This window comes from Camellia sinensis, chromosome 7, assembly GCF_055761805.1.
Source record: "Camellia sinensis isolate YWXY chromosome 7, ASM5576180v1, whole genome shotgun sequence".
NCBI lineage: Eukaryota > Viridiplantae > Streptophyta > Magnoliopsida > Ericales > Theaceae > Camellia > Camellia sinensis.
The window spans coordinates 144,019,809-144,036,824 of record NC_138967.1 but is presented as its reverse complement, the minus strand read 5'-3'; the positions used below and the strand labels follow the sequence as shown (position 1 = coordinate 144,036,824).

At 29.1% G+C, this 17,016-nt stretch overlaps 1 protein-coding gene across 1 annotated transcript; it reads right to left on the bottom strand.

The window, feature by feature from the left end:
* Positions 1 to 2,751: 2,751 nt before the first annotated feature.
* Positions 2,752 to 12,535, bottom strand: LOC114301654 (putative MO25-like protein At5g47540). The gene is given in 12 exon segments (XM_082879502.1): positions 2,752 to 2,994; positions 3,081 to 3,183; positions 3,301 to 3,345; positions 3,439 to 3,497; positions 3,660 to 3,699; positions 4,537 to 4,605; positions 4,828 to 4,887; positions 6,628 to 6,721; positions 8,329 to 8,403; positions 9,392 to 9,510; positions 9,661 to 9,822; positions 12,257 to 12,535. Coding segments are annotated over 12 exon segments (1,056 nt in total). The 5' UTR covers positions 12,377 to 12,535; the 3' UTR covers positions 2,752 to 2,884.
* Between the last annotated feature and the right edge of the window lie 4,481 nt (positions 12,536 to 17,016).

Sequence of the window (17,016 nt, the reverse complement as noted above, 5' to 3'; positions counted from 1 at the left end):
AGATATTTTTGATATTTGTAATTTGTATAATGAATTGGGTCAATAATAATGTTATAGCTAGTGTTGGTACACTAATTAGTACATTAATTGATACATGTAACACCACCGCATTATTAAACCAATCCATTAAATCAAAAAATTCAAAACTAAAAACATTTCATATATTAAATATATCGATTATACATTAAAAGTCTAACAATCACCCATTACATGATCATCATTGAAACACATAATAAAAATTAATTTGGTAAAATAAATGAATAATTAAATGTGTTAAAGATTTATCAATTTTACATAATTTTATCTTTGTTGGGTAGAAATAATTTTTAAAAATTTAAAAATATTTTTTTGACATTCATTTTTGTCAAATTTATTTATATTTTATCAAATTGACGATTTTGCCATTGAAATTGAGCAATAATATCTTCAATTGTCCTTATTTAGAACAAGATTCAAAATCTACGGTCAAATGTGTTACAATTGAAAAGTCAATGACTAAAGTGATACAAAACCCAAACTATAAGGACTATTAGTGTAATTCACTTTTATAAGTAATACTATATCTCTCGAAAAAGAGTTAAAGAAATTTTAAGGATTTATGCTATAAATGATATCTTTTATTTTCTAAATTTAGGAATTTTAATTTGTAATTTTTTGTGCTAAAATTATAAACTTATTTTATTATCGCGTACCAAATTTTAATTTGTTAATATTAATAATGAATATTTAATTTTTTATGCTTAAATTTAACTCATAAAATTATTATTATTTAATAATTTTATAGTTGACCATGAAAACAAAAATTGAAATTGTAAGGTACCCTATAACTTAATTTTCTGACTCAGCCACTGATAAACACGGACACAAACATGTGATACAACAAAAATATGACACGGATACGTCGACATGACAATTTCTAAAAAATACAAAACATGATACGTGAACACACAAAATACATAATTTTATATATTTATTATATGTCATATATATAAATATATTATTCTAAGACAATAAATAAATACAATATAATACTAATTTGTATAAGTTATTATTTTTCTTTTATCATTATAATATAAATTATTTTATTCAAATTTATAATTAATTTTATGTGCGTTTGATCAATAGATATATGTTTCAGTAATAGACACGTATATCTTTCAAGTGTTTAAAAAATGTCCTAATCTAAATTTTTTTTTTTAAATTTAGAACACATTTAGATAAGTATCAAATACATGTCAGGAAAGTGACCGGTGAATCCGGATCACCCATCGCCTTCTCCTGTCGCCCCCAAAACGACGTCGTTTTGGGGGCAAATTTTCAAAAAAAAAAAAAGCAGAGAAGAGGGAGGAAGGAGAGGAAGAGGGAGCGGGAGGAAGGAAGGAGGAGGAGGAGGAGGAGGAGGCTGTGAGCTCGCCGTCCTCGTTCCTCGCCGCCGTCGCAGCCGTCGCAGGTCGCAGCAGCTCCACCTCGTCGCAGCACCTGCGACCACCGTCGCCTCCGCCTCCGACCTGTCTCCACCTCCTCCTCCCCCTCCCCTGTATTTATGGCCCCTCCAGTCCGGCCCTTCCCCTCCTCCTCCTCCTCCTCCTCCCTTCCTCTTCCTCTTCCTCTTCTTCCTCCCTCTTCTGCTTTTTTTTTTTTTGAAAATTCGCCCCCAAAACGACGTCGTTTTGGGGGCGACAGGGAAGGGCGACCGACGATCCGTTCCCAGTGACCGGCACCCACACGCTACTTTTTTTTAAATGTCCGTACTACTTAGATGCCATGGTGCGATGAAGTGCAATCAATGCCTATTCCGTTAGTTTTCACCGAACGAAAACATTGACACGTCACAATCAAAATTCAGCTAAATCTCGGCAAAATATAATTATGTAAAACAGAAATGTTCAAATAAAAAATAAAACGCGTACTTAGGAGTACCTTAAAATGATCTAAATAAGTATATTTTTTAATTTTTTATAAAATATAAATTAGATATAAATTAGATTTAAAGTGATATAGTAGAGAGTTGATATGACTTTAATAAGATGATGTAACTTAAATAGAATAGTAACTTTTTGACTTTTTAATTTTTTTAAATTATAACAAACAAGGTCTTAGAGTAAGTCATCAAAACAAATCCAGCTTTGACAATTATAGAATCACATCTATATAGCAATACCAATCGGCTTGTTTGGTTTCGTTTTTCTGAAAACAATTTTCAAAAAATTCTACTTTCTTATTTTTCGTGTTTTTTTGTTTTTTATGAATTTTTTTAATATTTTAAGCAATTTTTTTAATTTTTAGATATACCTAACATAAATATACCTAAAAAGTAAAAATATTGTAAAAAAAACTTTTTAAAAAATCACTAAATACCAAAAATATAAAAAAAAAAAAATTACGAGAATTCAATACATTTTTTATATTTTTATGTATTTAATAATTTTTTAAAATATTTTTTTACAAATTTTTTACTTTTTAGATGCATCTAAGTAAAGTGCATTTAAAAAACTAAAAACAATGTTTAAAATTTAAAAAATATTCATTAAAAACAAAAAAATACGAAAAACAAAAAAACTCAATTTTCAAAAAGCTTAATCCAAAAAACTCAAACCAAACGCACCGAATAATCTTTAGCTCAGTGAGGTTATGTGCAACCAGACACAACCCTTAAAACCATCTACACAACAATCCAAAAAGCTACTATGGGCTTAGAAGTTGAGACTGGTGAACATATTTTACTGTTGAACAACTCTTGAATGAGAAATGATAATTCAAATAACTGGCGTGCACTACGCTTTTCTATTTTGACTAAACCATTAACCAAGTATGTAATTATGCACATTTCTGAAGAAATTTCAGTGATCAAACCAAAAATAAATAAAATTAGTTTACATGCCTGTTAGCAAGGAATGTCACATTTGTCTAAATCTGCGCGCGGATTGTTTGTGGGCTCAAGCATTGCAATTTCTTTGACAACTTGAGCTTTGCCTGCTTCAAATACTTCATCCACTGTGAGATGAAGCACATCTTTACTCACAGTCTACATCACAGTGCTAAGGATATTCTAACAAATTTCATTAACAGAGAGCGCGTACCTTTATCAAACTTGAAGTCACCAAAGAACCGGAGGAGCTTGCTTCTATTTGAGATGAGTATGCTGACTATCTCAGCAGGCTTATTTTGATTAGCGACAAATAGCTATAAAATGGAAGAAAAAAGAAAAAAACATAAATTCAGACAAATGAATCAATTGTGAAAAGGAACAGTAAGCTGTTTTTCTATGTCGTGTAACACTAAGTCGTATTCTGTAAAGACCTTGAACACATGAAAAGCATTTAACTGGATTGTCTTGTTTGAGTCCTGAAAAAAGAGAAGTAAAATAAATGCATTGTAAGATATGTAAGGTATATAAGTAATTGTGAATGTACTTATATGTATATATACAGAGAGTACCCTGAGTAGATTCATCAGAATCCTCATATTGTCCAATGATCTCACATAACGCACCATCACTAATGCTATGTTTGGTCGAGGGATTTGGGAAGGGATTTGGAACGGGAAAGAGAAAATGTGTGTGAAATTATGTGAAATATAGGCATGATTTATTCACATTTTACCTACCTTTCCCATTTCCCTTTCCAAATCCTTTCCCAAATCTCCTAACCAAACACAGCATAAAGCATTTGATCGGTCAAGTAACATATCTCCTAGGAGCTGCAACACATGGCTGACTCTCAGCAAAGGAGTTATTATTAAATTCTCCAGAAAAAAAAATATAAAATCTCAAAAGATTTTTGAGTCTGGTAATACCAAATTACATGCTAAAAGATCCTTTCAAAAAAATATTTTTAAAAAAAATGCATTATTGCTATACAAAGCAACAACGGAGAACAAATGGATAATTTTGATCGGAGAGGACAAGAAAAATAACACATTACAATGATAGAGAACTACAAAGCACCAACACTTCAAAACAAGTGTCGTAGCAATGTCGGATACAGGGACACATACTGGACATGCCATGTGGTGTGTCCCTTTATTTAATTAATTTATTTCGGGGACATGCCGACTAATTTTTAACCCACTCTTTTTTAGTACTTTTGACGGATATTGGATGTTGAATATTTATTAAGTTTTGCTTAGATTTAAATAATGAATAGAAATCCAAAAAAAATACATAAATGAAGAGTTTACTTAAGATTGAGGTTTTTAACATTTCAAATATTGAATTAGTGTTAGTTTTTGTTAACTTTGATTATTTGTGCATATAATATTAATCTACATAGCAAATAAAAATATTAAAAAGAAAATTATTGCCATGTCCCCTCCATGTCCGTGTCTCTATTTTTTTTTTAAGTCATAATATCCCGGGTCCGTATCCACATCAGTGTCCATACTTCTTAGAGAATAAAGAGAACAACACAATGAAGATGACAACAACAACGACAAAAACAACAACAACAACAACAACAACAACAACAACAACAAAAAAGAAGAAGAAGTTCAAGGCCATAGAACCTATATTAAAAATCTAGAGCAACAAAATTGTACCTTGACAGCATGCCGTCTGGTGATGTAATTAGGAGATCCCAGCAACTTTGAGTTGTATTCTTGAAAAAACTATAACCAAGATATAGTTGGAACATGTTTCAGGCATTGAAAGATCTGAAATTTATATGAAGAAATTTGGAAGTACGTAATATCATAGTGTGTCAATTGTATGCAAGTTGAACATCTAATCAAGAACATGCTTTTGACAAACAGTACACACACATTGATGCTGAACACCTCTAGACTGTAAACCTAACACTTACAGATAATTGAAGTAAACCTAACACATACCCACTCATAATTTCTGGAAAGAAAGTCAGCAACAGTTGATTTATGCCTTGTCAAAAGCTCCTGATATACATGTGATAGTAACATCAGCAGGGTGACAAGCATTAGCACAGGACTGAAACATAATACAATTATCACAGAAACAAAAAGTCCTTTAAATTTGTCCAGAAATGATCAATGGATTTCTTTCCTAATTCAGAAATATATTCAATCGAGAGAAAAGCTTGTTCCATCGGAAATGAAAAACCATGATTTAAAGCATTTTCTAACTCACTAAAACTAACTGAAAGTTGCAAGGAAATAAAAAAAAATTCTACATTAAATGATCTCCACAGATCAATATTGGACTACATTTACAAATCAAAAGTGGAAAATTATTTGAGTTGTCTGTAATATGTCAAAAATGTAAGCATTGTTGTGACACGAGAAGGTATTCAATATCATTATCTACCATAACCCCAGAGCCTTAAAAGAGTAAAATCTTCCACAAAACAAAAATTATTATTTAGTTTTACAGCCAGATACATATGACACATTTATTTGCATGCTATTTTTTTGAAATAAGAACAAAAATTATTTTAATTCATAAACAAAAAACCTAGAGGAAATCTACTTGTGAGAACTTTAAGGATGCATAATCATGCTACATGAATGTAAGGCACTGTGGACCATTCCATAACATTAAGGCTCTATTTGGTAGAGCTTTCCAAAGTTAATTCCACCGCTTGGTTTGAAGAGGTGTTTGGTTATAGTTTTCAAAAATTAATTCGACACCCACTTTTGCAAACACATCTACCCGGTCATCCTCCTGGACGTCCCCCGGACGTCCAGCCAGTCGTCCGGCCGGTTGACCGGAACAGTGTTCTATTTTTTTTTTTTTTTTGGCACCTATTATTTTTATATTTTAAATATAAAAAAAAAATTCGGAACTTTTTAAAAAAAAATTTATGAGCTTTGAATAGAATTTTCAGTTGTATGTTTAGTTATGAGTTGTAAGTTTTTGAATCAAATATTATATGTCACATCAAAAATTTCAAACTTAATTCAAAACTCATAACCAAATAAATTTTTTACACTCAAATCATAATTCCAAAATTCACAAACTCAAAATACAACTCTATTCTCAAATCATAATTCATTAGAAGGGAGAATTCAAAGAAAAGAAAACACGCAATCTTTACGCTGTGACCAGGACTTTGTATGAACCTAACAATTTCAATGATTATTTAGTAACTATAAGTTTCAAATCATTTATGGCCAGTACTATTTTTGTTGCAGCACAATCTTTCCATATGACAACTACTATAACTATGGCAACGCGCAATAGCTCTGTTCTCCAGATTAAATCCACAACTTCCAGATAGAGATCTGAGAAGGTGACATTACAGTTGGTTTGTTGATTCCACAGCCTTATCTCTGTCACAGGATGATTTAAGATAAATGGACTCAGAAGCATATATACCTAAAAGACTTTTTTATATATAGCTAAAAAGACAATTCAAAATAAAATTTAATAAAATAGGATTAAAATTTGGATTTAAGATAAATTGACTCAGAATCATATATAGCTAAAAGACTTCTTTTACATATAGCTAAAAGAAAATTCAAATAAGTTTGAATTTAGTGATGCATTAACAATGGACGATAGAAAAATGCCAAAACAACAAAAACACCAGTCAAATTGCTGGTTTTATATTCATGCAAACTGCAAAAAAGGAATAGAAAACACCATACGACTATGCTAAGAATTTAATCATCAGAACTTGTCAAGCATAAAAACAGATTATCTTGACCATACTCAACTTTAAAAGTCGCCACAGCATCTGAAGCTATATCAAAATTTGGACTTTGTATTTAGTCAAAAAACTTCTTCATATGCTCTGACTCTAAGGTGTACCTGTGAAAACAACCATTTGAAATCAAATCTAAATTACACAATTTGCATGTCTCAACAAAGAATATTTTTGATGAAAAAGGACAAACCAAAGACAGGTTTTTTGGACTAGTTAAATTGTTATTTTGCTTTGACTAGGCACTAGCTTGTGAAATGAACACAAACATGCATAAGCAAATGAATGAATATTAACAAGGAACTTTTGCTTAACCGCCGCGTTGGTCACTATAGAAAAATGCAGCAGTCTATTTAACGTTCTACAGTTCAGATTAAGACATCAAGATGTCAGAGATCGAGAACTAAAATCCCATGCTCTATGTACTTCGTTTTGTAAGTAAAGACTTGAGATTCAAGGACACAATTGCAAGCCAAATTATGTAACAATTGTTGTAGCATAAATAGCATAGCAGTTAGCACAAGAATAACAATATGATGACCACATCACATGATGGACATTTTTGAAGCATCTGCAGAAACAGGCCGAGGTTGGTGGTTGTTATTTTCACATCAAGAGTTAAAACATATATGACGTTAATCTTGTTTATTTTACGGAAACCAGGATGATGGTGTTAAGAATCACCACTGACTTCTCTTCACCTTTTCTAGAATCTTCTTCAGATATTTCCCTCTCTCCCTTCAGATAATTTTATAAGATTGCAGTTACACTTGAATGTTCTGCAACTAAAACTTTCACCACACTTTTCACCTACCCAACAGCCATCATTTACCAACCACTCATTTTACCTACCCAAATTTCACCATTTACCAACCACTCATTTTAGCTGAAGTTTCACCATTTATGAACCACTAAGTTTGCCTGACTTAATTTGTGGCCAAGGTTTACTCTTGGAATCTTCTTCACATTATTGAAGTAGTATAAATATGGGATGAGTTCTTGTACTAAGCATCAAGTAGTCAAGGAAACAAGCTATAAGTGAGTTTGAGTGCACCAAAGTGTTTAGTGTACATGAGGTGTCCTAAAATTTTGAGTGTTCTTCTAGTATGTACTTGAGTGTACTATCTTCCTTGTACAAGTGTTTTGTACTTAATAAAAATTCACATTAGTGAAATTCGTTGTGTTCTCACTCAACAGATGGTCCCTTTATTTCTTCTAAGAGTAAGTTAATTACTACCACACAATTCTTTTGAAGAATATCCTTACCCACTTAGCATGTGGATTCATGTTTCAATTTTTGTGTCTCAGGATGTGATTTTTGCTTCACTTTTCAATTTGTACATGAACTGCAAATGAAGCTGACATAACAAGCACAAGAACTTTGAAAAATGCTGATTTCTAAAACAGATGAATAATAATCTCAGAAAGTGCTACATGATAAAGTAGTATTGTTATGTCACAAGTGTGAGGCATGAATAAGCCTTAGCACTATTTGAGAGGGCAAAAGGCCACAAAAACTGTTCCCCATACATGGAGTGGAAGTAACAAACAAGCATGCTGAAATTGTTCATTGTAATGCTAGGTTTCTGCTACTATGAAAATAATAAACCCTAACCAGTTATCAAACAAGATTTATTTCAAATAGAGTTCTCTCTCTCTAACAACGAATTTTGACAAGTCAACAGGGCCACTAAAACATTTTAATATTGCTCACCTTGCTGCAACTTGATGACGAATGCAGTCTCTCAAAAGTGCACCATAAGATAGTGCAATGTCAGAGTCTTCATAACTAACCATTTAAAATTGTAGGTTGACATTAGAAACTTAAACATAAAAACCAAATAAGGAACACAAAAAATATCCTATTGACCCACAAAAATGTGAACTTTCATAAGAAAGATCACCAGAAATGGTAACAGCCCTCACTGAGACAACATGGGAAAGACAGTGATGTCAGATGGTTAGTAATCAATCACAAACCTATAAATTAGGATCGGCATCTCCAACATAGAAGTAGGCTCAAACCTTCCAAGCAAAAAAAGGTTAAAATTACAGAAAACCTTCAAAGTACTAATCGTAAGTTAATACATTGTAGCCAATTAGATAATCTTTTAATTTTCTCTGATTTGTGAATTGATTCGTAGCAGTCTCTTGAAAAATAAAGCAGTTCCATTAGTAATGGTGCTTCTTTCTAATAATCACTACCTTTTATACATGCACACTTTTTTGGTCAATATGACATAAGCGGACTTGATCCCCAAGCACGAAGTTCAAGAGACCAACCAAATACCACTTGGCGCATAAGGCTGTGACGAACACTATCATTTGTCATAGTCATAAGACTTTAACTAAAGATCAGATTAGGCCTAATAATGCAAATAAATGTGCAATGGAACATAAATGATCAGGACAGCACTTGAAAAATTAGAATACAGCAATCACCATTTAGCTGCAATGTACAATCACTTTCAAGTTTAGGAATGTTTGTTGCTTTAGGATTTGTAAAGACAGAAAAACAATGTAGACAACAGAAAAACCAAGTAAAAGAAGATCAAAATATAAAAAAACTGAAGAAATCTCAATATGTAATTTTCAAACAAAAACAAAACAACAGCTGCCATCAAGATGAGATGAATAAGTGAAGAAATCTCAACTCATAATTATCAAACAAAAAGAACAGCTGCCATCAAGAACATTGGTATCAAATATACATGCATCATAATATTCACAATTTAATTAGCCACAATATTTCTGAACCTGTAAAACCTAGATCTTACCCTAGTACCAAACTATCCACAAGGTCTACATTCTGCTCCATGTATTCAGATGCAATCAACCGTGAATTAACCCATTGTCTTTGCAAATTTGCAACCACATGAGTGGCATCTTGCCGGGCCTGCGGATTATGCATTGTATCATGATTTGCAAAATGGAGAAAATATATAACGTACAAAGAATTTTAGCTCCAAAGCCATAAAGCAACTAACAGTAACAACCTGAAACAAGGAATATATGAATTTCAAGAAAATAGTCTCCAAAGCCTTACCCCAGAATCTAGTTTAGGAAGACAAATAATTAAGAGGCGCAACGTATCGCCTTTAAAGAACTCCTCTGTCAACTGTGCACAAGTTTCGGTTACCGGCTCAGATTGACCATCGCCATAAAGAACTGTCCTCATCTCCAGAATAAGTTTACACAATTCACTTATCTGCATGGAGTCCAGATGTTGGCACAAAACTGAATATTCTGAAATACTTGCAAAGAGAGGTAAAACCAAACCAAACCAAACCTTAAGTTTCATCAAATGGGGTCGGCTACATGAATCTTTCTTCTCCACGCGGCCCTATCAAAGGCCATTTCATTAGTCAAATTAAGTAGATTCATATCTCTATTTAAAACGCTAGTCAACGTTAATCTCCGTTGAATATGACCAAACCATCTCAAACGATTCTCTCTCAACTTATCTTCTATCGGTGCTACTCCTACCCATTCCCGAATAAACTCATTCCTAATCCTGTCTTGTTACCACACATCCACCTTAGCATTCTCATCTCAGCCACACTCATCTTATCTACATGTTGTTTCTTGGTTGCCCAACACTTCGTCCCATACAACATAACTGACCTAATAGCCGTTCTATAAAACTTACCTTTTAGTCTAGTGGGTATTCGTTTATCACACAATACCCCAGGCGCACTTCTCCACTTACACCATCCCGCCTTAATCCTATGGGCCACATCTGTATCAATCTCTCCCGCTGTTGTGATAATCGACCCTAAAAAATACTTTCGTATTAAAAAATTTACTTATCAAAATATGTAGATGAAAGGCTAAGTTTGATTTTTTTTTTTTTTTTTTAATCATAAAAAGTATGAGAAAGAATAACAAGAAAATTTATGTATGACATAAATTGGTAAAGAATAGACTTGAATACTTATATAGGTTGCATAAACAAGTAGTTCGCTTCTTCTTCTAGTCTTTTTTTTTTTTTTTTCAGTTAAATCAAGAGAAGGAAAGTTGGATAAGATCTGGAACATGTCAGGTACCCAAGATACCAAGCAAAACATAACTAGTTAACAAATGCAAGAAAATATATGATGCTAAGAGGCTTTTCACTTAAGGATGAAGTTGCAACTTGCATACCAAACTAAGCCCTGCGTCCCAATTAGATGGGGTCAACTACATGAATTCTTTTTTGCCATTCCGCTTTGTCAACTTTATACATTCAGCTAAATTAAATAAATTCCTATTTTTTTTACTACCAAACCCCAAGTCGGTTTAGGTTTTCCCCTCTCCCTAAAATTTATGTTTATGGTGATCATATTACCATAAGCTTTCTTTTTGTTCCTTTTTCCTGTTGACTAGTACACAATAATAACCAAAATACCAACTTTGCCTGTACACTTCTCAGAGACACTAAATGCATTCAGTGAGCTTGAGCTATGCTTTTAGAAAGTTTTTCTGACAAACTAATTAACATCTACACTACACTTTGTATTAAAATATATGAATGTACAAAATATGTGCAAGCATAAATTTTGAGCAGCAAGTTATTCCTTTTTTCACAACAGTCACAAGGCTAAGAGCAGGGGGGGAAAAAAAAGGTTTTTTTTTCCCCAATTTCACAGCAACCAAACAACCAGTGATTGTTTTTTTAAAAAAAAAAAAATTTGTGTGCACATTAGAAGCGAAGGAAAAACATGATAATATCATAGCAACCAAACAACCAGTGATCTAAAAAAATACAAAAAAACCCAATTGATAATTTCATGGCAATGCGTGTACAGTAGAGCAAAGGCAAAACGTAGAGAAACATTGATAATTTCACAGCAACCAAACAACCAGTAATCACAAAAATCAATTGACAATTTCATCGCAATGCATGCAAATTCAACCATTAGGCCACTTAGGCCTACACAGGACCACAAAAAATAAAAATAAAAAAATCTAGTTGTTTCAAAAACACCAACTTTTCAAAGACTTAGTTAGATAATGCATAAGGCCACTGATAATTTCACACCAACCAAGCAACCAGTGATCTAAAAAATTCACAAAAAATCAATTGAGAAATTCATGACTTGGAGAAACACTGATAATTTCACAGCAACCAAACAAGCAGTGATCTAACACAATGTTTGGATTGAGTGATTTGGAGAGAATGGAAAAGAAATGGAGAGACGTGTGTTTTTCTTGTTTGGATAACCTAAATGGAGAAAAATAGAAAGAAATTGAGAGAAACTCATTTCTCTTACGAGCCTCATTTTTAATCTTTCCAAAAGTGAAGAGATTGAGAGAGAAAAGAAATTACTATTTTCATAATACTAATTTTGTCCTTATAAAAATAAAAGAAATAAAATAATTAAAAATATAAAAAGATTATTTTAATAATATAATATAAAATAATTTCTTTTCTTTTCTCCTAATGAAATCTAACTAAATAAGAATAAGAGAAATTACAATAATTTATTTTCTTTTATTTATTCTTTATCCAAACAAAAAAGAGATAAATCATAATCATTTCATTTCTTTTCTTTTCTCTTATAATTTAAATAATCATTTCTTTTTTTTTCTCTCCTAAATTCTCAAATATAATGTAAAAAATTCACAAAAATAAGTTGAGAGAGAAGATGAGAAATCAAAACCTTTTCTTGGCGCTTGGTTTGGCGGGGGTCGGTGTTGCAATCGGCGTAGATGAGGAGGTCGCGGACGTGACGAATGAGCTCCGATGGAGTCCGGGGCTTCGACTTGAAGAGTCCCTTCATCAATGCAGTGAAAACCAAAGCTCTCTCTGTATAATCTGTATCTATATGTGCATATATATCTTCGAATGGACTAGGGTTTTAGAGAAAGAATGGGATTATCTGCACTGTAGGACAGGCTTTTTGCATGAGAGAAGTTGGTTATGACCTACGAGATTTATCACTCGGACACTAGTTTCCTCCACGAGCTTGGACTCCTATTTTATTTTAATTTATTTTTTAATTGAAAGAATCAAATTTTTTTTTTTTAAAAAATTATATTTGAAATACTTGGAAATTTTCAGTTTTTTAAAATGACTATTCAAATATCCTTTGTTTATTTGGCTACAACTTTGTGCAAAGTTGTGTAATTTTATCAAATTTTAGAGAAAAAAAAATTCATACTATTTGGTTTCAGTTTTTAGAATTCACTTTTCAAAAAATTCTGTCTTTTCATTTTCTATATATATATATATATATTTTTCAATGAAATTTTTTAATATTTTAAGCGATATTTTTAATTTTTAGACACACCTAACATAAATACATTTAAAAAATATAATATTTATGAAAAAAATCTTTTAAAAAATGGATAAATTACAAATATACCCCTTGAGATTTGCTTAAAATACGAATTATCCCTTATAGTTTGAAAAATTACAAATACTTCTCTGTCAGAATTTTTTATTTAACAGAATTAATTGAAAAAATTTCTAACTATTCACCTATATAATAATAAAATTATTTGAATTATTAATTGAAATAAAATTTTAACATTATTAAAAACTATAAATTAACTTGATAATTTATTAGGATCTATTTGTTATGAAATTAAAAACCTTAGGGGCATAATGTAATTTCTAAAATCATAGGGGCTAATTTGTAATTTAAGTAAACCTCAGGGGGTCTGTTTGTAATTTATCCTTAAAAAATTCACTAAATACAAAAAATATTTAAAAAAAAATTGAAAATATAGTATATTTTTCATATTTTTATATATTTATTAATTTGTTTAAATATTTTTCACAAATATTTTACTATTTAGGAATATTTAAGAAAGATGCATTTAAAAATGTTAAAAAAATTACTTAAAATTTTAAAAATATTCACTAAAAATAAAAAATAAAGAACAAAAAACGAAAAAACTTAATTTTTAAAAAATTAAATTCAGAAAACCAAAACCAAACGTAATTTTTTTTTTTTTTTTTTTTTGGAGGGGGGGGGTGTTTAAAAGTCAGTGGTTTGTTTAAATTTTTTTTTTCCCACAATTTTCGTATAAGACTGCAATTTCTCAGTTTATGTACAAATATTGTGATTTCACAGTTTTCTAAACAAAAAAAATATGGGCAAATTCATAATTTTTTAAAAAGTTGAGATATTAGTTTTCATAAAATTCACAAATTTCATACAAAAAAATGTGAAAATACACAATTTCTCAGACATAGGAATACTAAACCTATTCTAACATATCTATCAAACAATATCTATTTTCAATATAAAATTTTGATGGAAAAAGATTGAAAATTTTTATTGTTTTTATAAAATCAAGAAATTTCTTAGTTTTCATAAATTTCCATAGTTCCCACTGTGAAAATGTTAAGTTTGCGTAAATTATGAATTCACAGTTTCTTAAACACACAAAATTGTGAAAATTCATAATTTTTTAAATGGTTAAGAAATCCTCAATTTTTGTACAAAAAATTTGAAATTTTTTTAGTTTTCATAAACTTGGAATTTTGCTCAAGAACATAAGAAAATGTTTTTACATGATTTAATATATAACTTCGATATTGTTTGATACTTTTTGACAAAAAATAAATTTTAAATTTTTTTTATATATAAAGTAGATATGTGCAATGAAAGTTATGACATTTTAACAATGAAAAAAAACAAAAAAAAAAAACACAACCTAATTTAACAATTAATGTCATCAGTATGGGACGCATTGCTAAACTTTTAACCCATTTTCTTCTCTCACAAAAAGGCAAAAAAAAGTCAAAAAATTTTTTTTAATCATCTTCCCAAAACACCCTTAAGTAAAAGTTGAGGTCAATTAAAAAAGAGTTAATTATTTAAAAGTATTATTTATAAATGCTCTGATCGTATATGTTCTATTTAAGGTTTTTCAATTCAATAAGCCCTATATAGTAAAATTAAGAATATTATCAGTTTTTTTCAATTTTTAAAATTAAGAATATTATCAATTTTGTATGGCAATATTTCAGATAATTGTTTCACCAACTGATGAAAAAAAAACAGAATATGAGATTAAATGTTTTAATCATTCTACTTATTAGTTTGATTAAACTATTCAACAAAATCAAGAATATTATTAGTTTGTTCTAGTTTTAAAACTGAAAATATTGTGAATTTTTTATTTTTAAATTTTTTTCTCCAGTTTTGCAAATCAACGTTCCATCATCATGCTCCTTTATAAATATAAATTTTTTAGTTTTGCACAGAAAAAATAATTCAATTTTTTCAATTTTTTCAAAAAAAATAAAATTCAGTGTGTTTGATTTCAGTTTTCTAAAAATGGAGTTTTTTTGTTTTTCGTGCTTTTTTTGTTTTTAGTGAATCTTTTTAAAATTTTAAGCAAATTTGTTTACTTTTTTAGATGTACCTTACTTAGATGTATTTAAATAGTAAAATATTTGTGAAAAAATATTTTAAAAAATTAATAAATACACAAAAATAAGAAAAATGTATTGAATTTTTGTATTTTTTGTATTTAGTGAATTTTTTAAAAACAATTTCACAAATATTATACTTTTTAAGTGTATTTATGTTTGGTGTGCCTAAAAATTTTTAAAAAAAAAAATTACTTAAAATATTAAAAAATTAATTGAAAACAAAATATTAAAAAATTAATTGAAAACAAAAAATATATATAAAAAATAAAAAAGTATAATTTTCTGAAAAGTGTTTGTACATAATTTGTTTATTTATAGTTTTTTCAACTTGAAAGTTGATGTTTTAACGTGTTGAAAATCAAAATAAATATCAAATTATCATTTTTTTTATAACTAATCATAAATGATAAACAATCATTACTTGAAAGGCAATTCCGACTATTAAAAATTTAATAGGATTTGAAGATTTAAAAAATCTTAATTAAGACTTAATAGAATATAAATTCATAAATTAAGATTTATGTGTAAATGTCTTATTCAAAAACAAATCTGTCTAAATCTTCACTAAAATTTTAAAAACAAGCACAACCTACTGAAAATTAAAATTAACGATATTGTTTTTCAAATTAATAAAAAGTGATAACACCTAATATATTACAAACACTATGGCATGATTTGTCACCAAAGACCCTTTTAAAAAAATTATAATTTTTTTTTTTAAGATTTGAGTATTCTAACAAAATTAATTTGAATTTTTTATTTTATTAATTTAAATTTAAATTTTTTGATTTATTTTTTCAATATAAACTATTTACATATTTTTATAAAGTAAAATTATTTGAAAAGTGTATTTAAGTATGAAATACCTACATTGAGTTTAATAATTAAAATATTATTTTTTTATCAATTTTATTTACAAAAAATAAGCAAATGGTTTATATTGAAAATAAATTAAAATATTATGGTATAAATTTATAAAATGAAAACTTCGGTATTTATTTTATTATAAGGTTCAAATTTTAAGATTTTTATTTTTATTTTTTTGGTTTGGAATTTTTCACAAAAAATAAATAACCACTAATCTCTAATTTTTTGCCCCACATTTTGGGTTGTTCTGGGAATAACTATTTTAATTAGTTTTTTGACTTTTTACATGAAGATTTACAGAAATTAGAGAGAAATGTTACTTTTTGTAGTAATTTTTTGATTTTTTAATTATTTTAACCTATTATTTGTAAATTGTCCAAATTTTAAAAATTAGGATAAATTATAAATGCATCATCTAAGGTTTGCTTAAAATATGAATTACCTCTGTTGTTTTGAAAACTATATCACGACCCTTGAAATTTCTAATTTCATAATAAATGACATATTCTTAATAAATTAAGTTTATAATCTCATAACAAATAACTCATTCTTAATAAATCATCAAGCCAATTAAGAGTTTTTAATGATATTAAAAATATATTTTAATTAAAAATTTAAATAATTTTATTATTATATAATAAAGCAGTTAAAATTTATTTTTTCAATTAATTTTGTTAAATAAAAAATTTTAGAAAAATAGTATTTATAATTTTTAAAGTCACGTGAATTTTTTTAAAAAAAGCAAATCTCAACTAATGTATTTCTATTTTACCTTAAAAACTAACGCTCCATTTATTTTGACGGAAATATTTTCTATAGATTTTTTTTTAAAAAAAGTATTCTTTTATGTTTGGTGGTGGTAGTGGTGGTGAAATGGAGGTGGAGGTGGAGGCAGAGGTGGAGATGGTAGCATGGTGGTGGGGTGGCGACGGCGATGATAGTGACGATGATGGTAGTGTGTGGTGAATCTGAGAGTGGCGGTAGTAATGTGATAACATTGGTAAAATTTTAGTTTAAAAAACATTTTATGCATTTTAAAAGTAAAAAAATATTTTTTTATCCATATAAACTTTTTTTTTGTTGACCATAAAATTATATTTCATTGATTTTTATTTTTTATTATACCAAACATTAATAAATATAAAAAATGTTTTTCACTCAAAA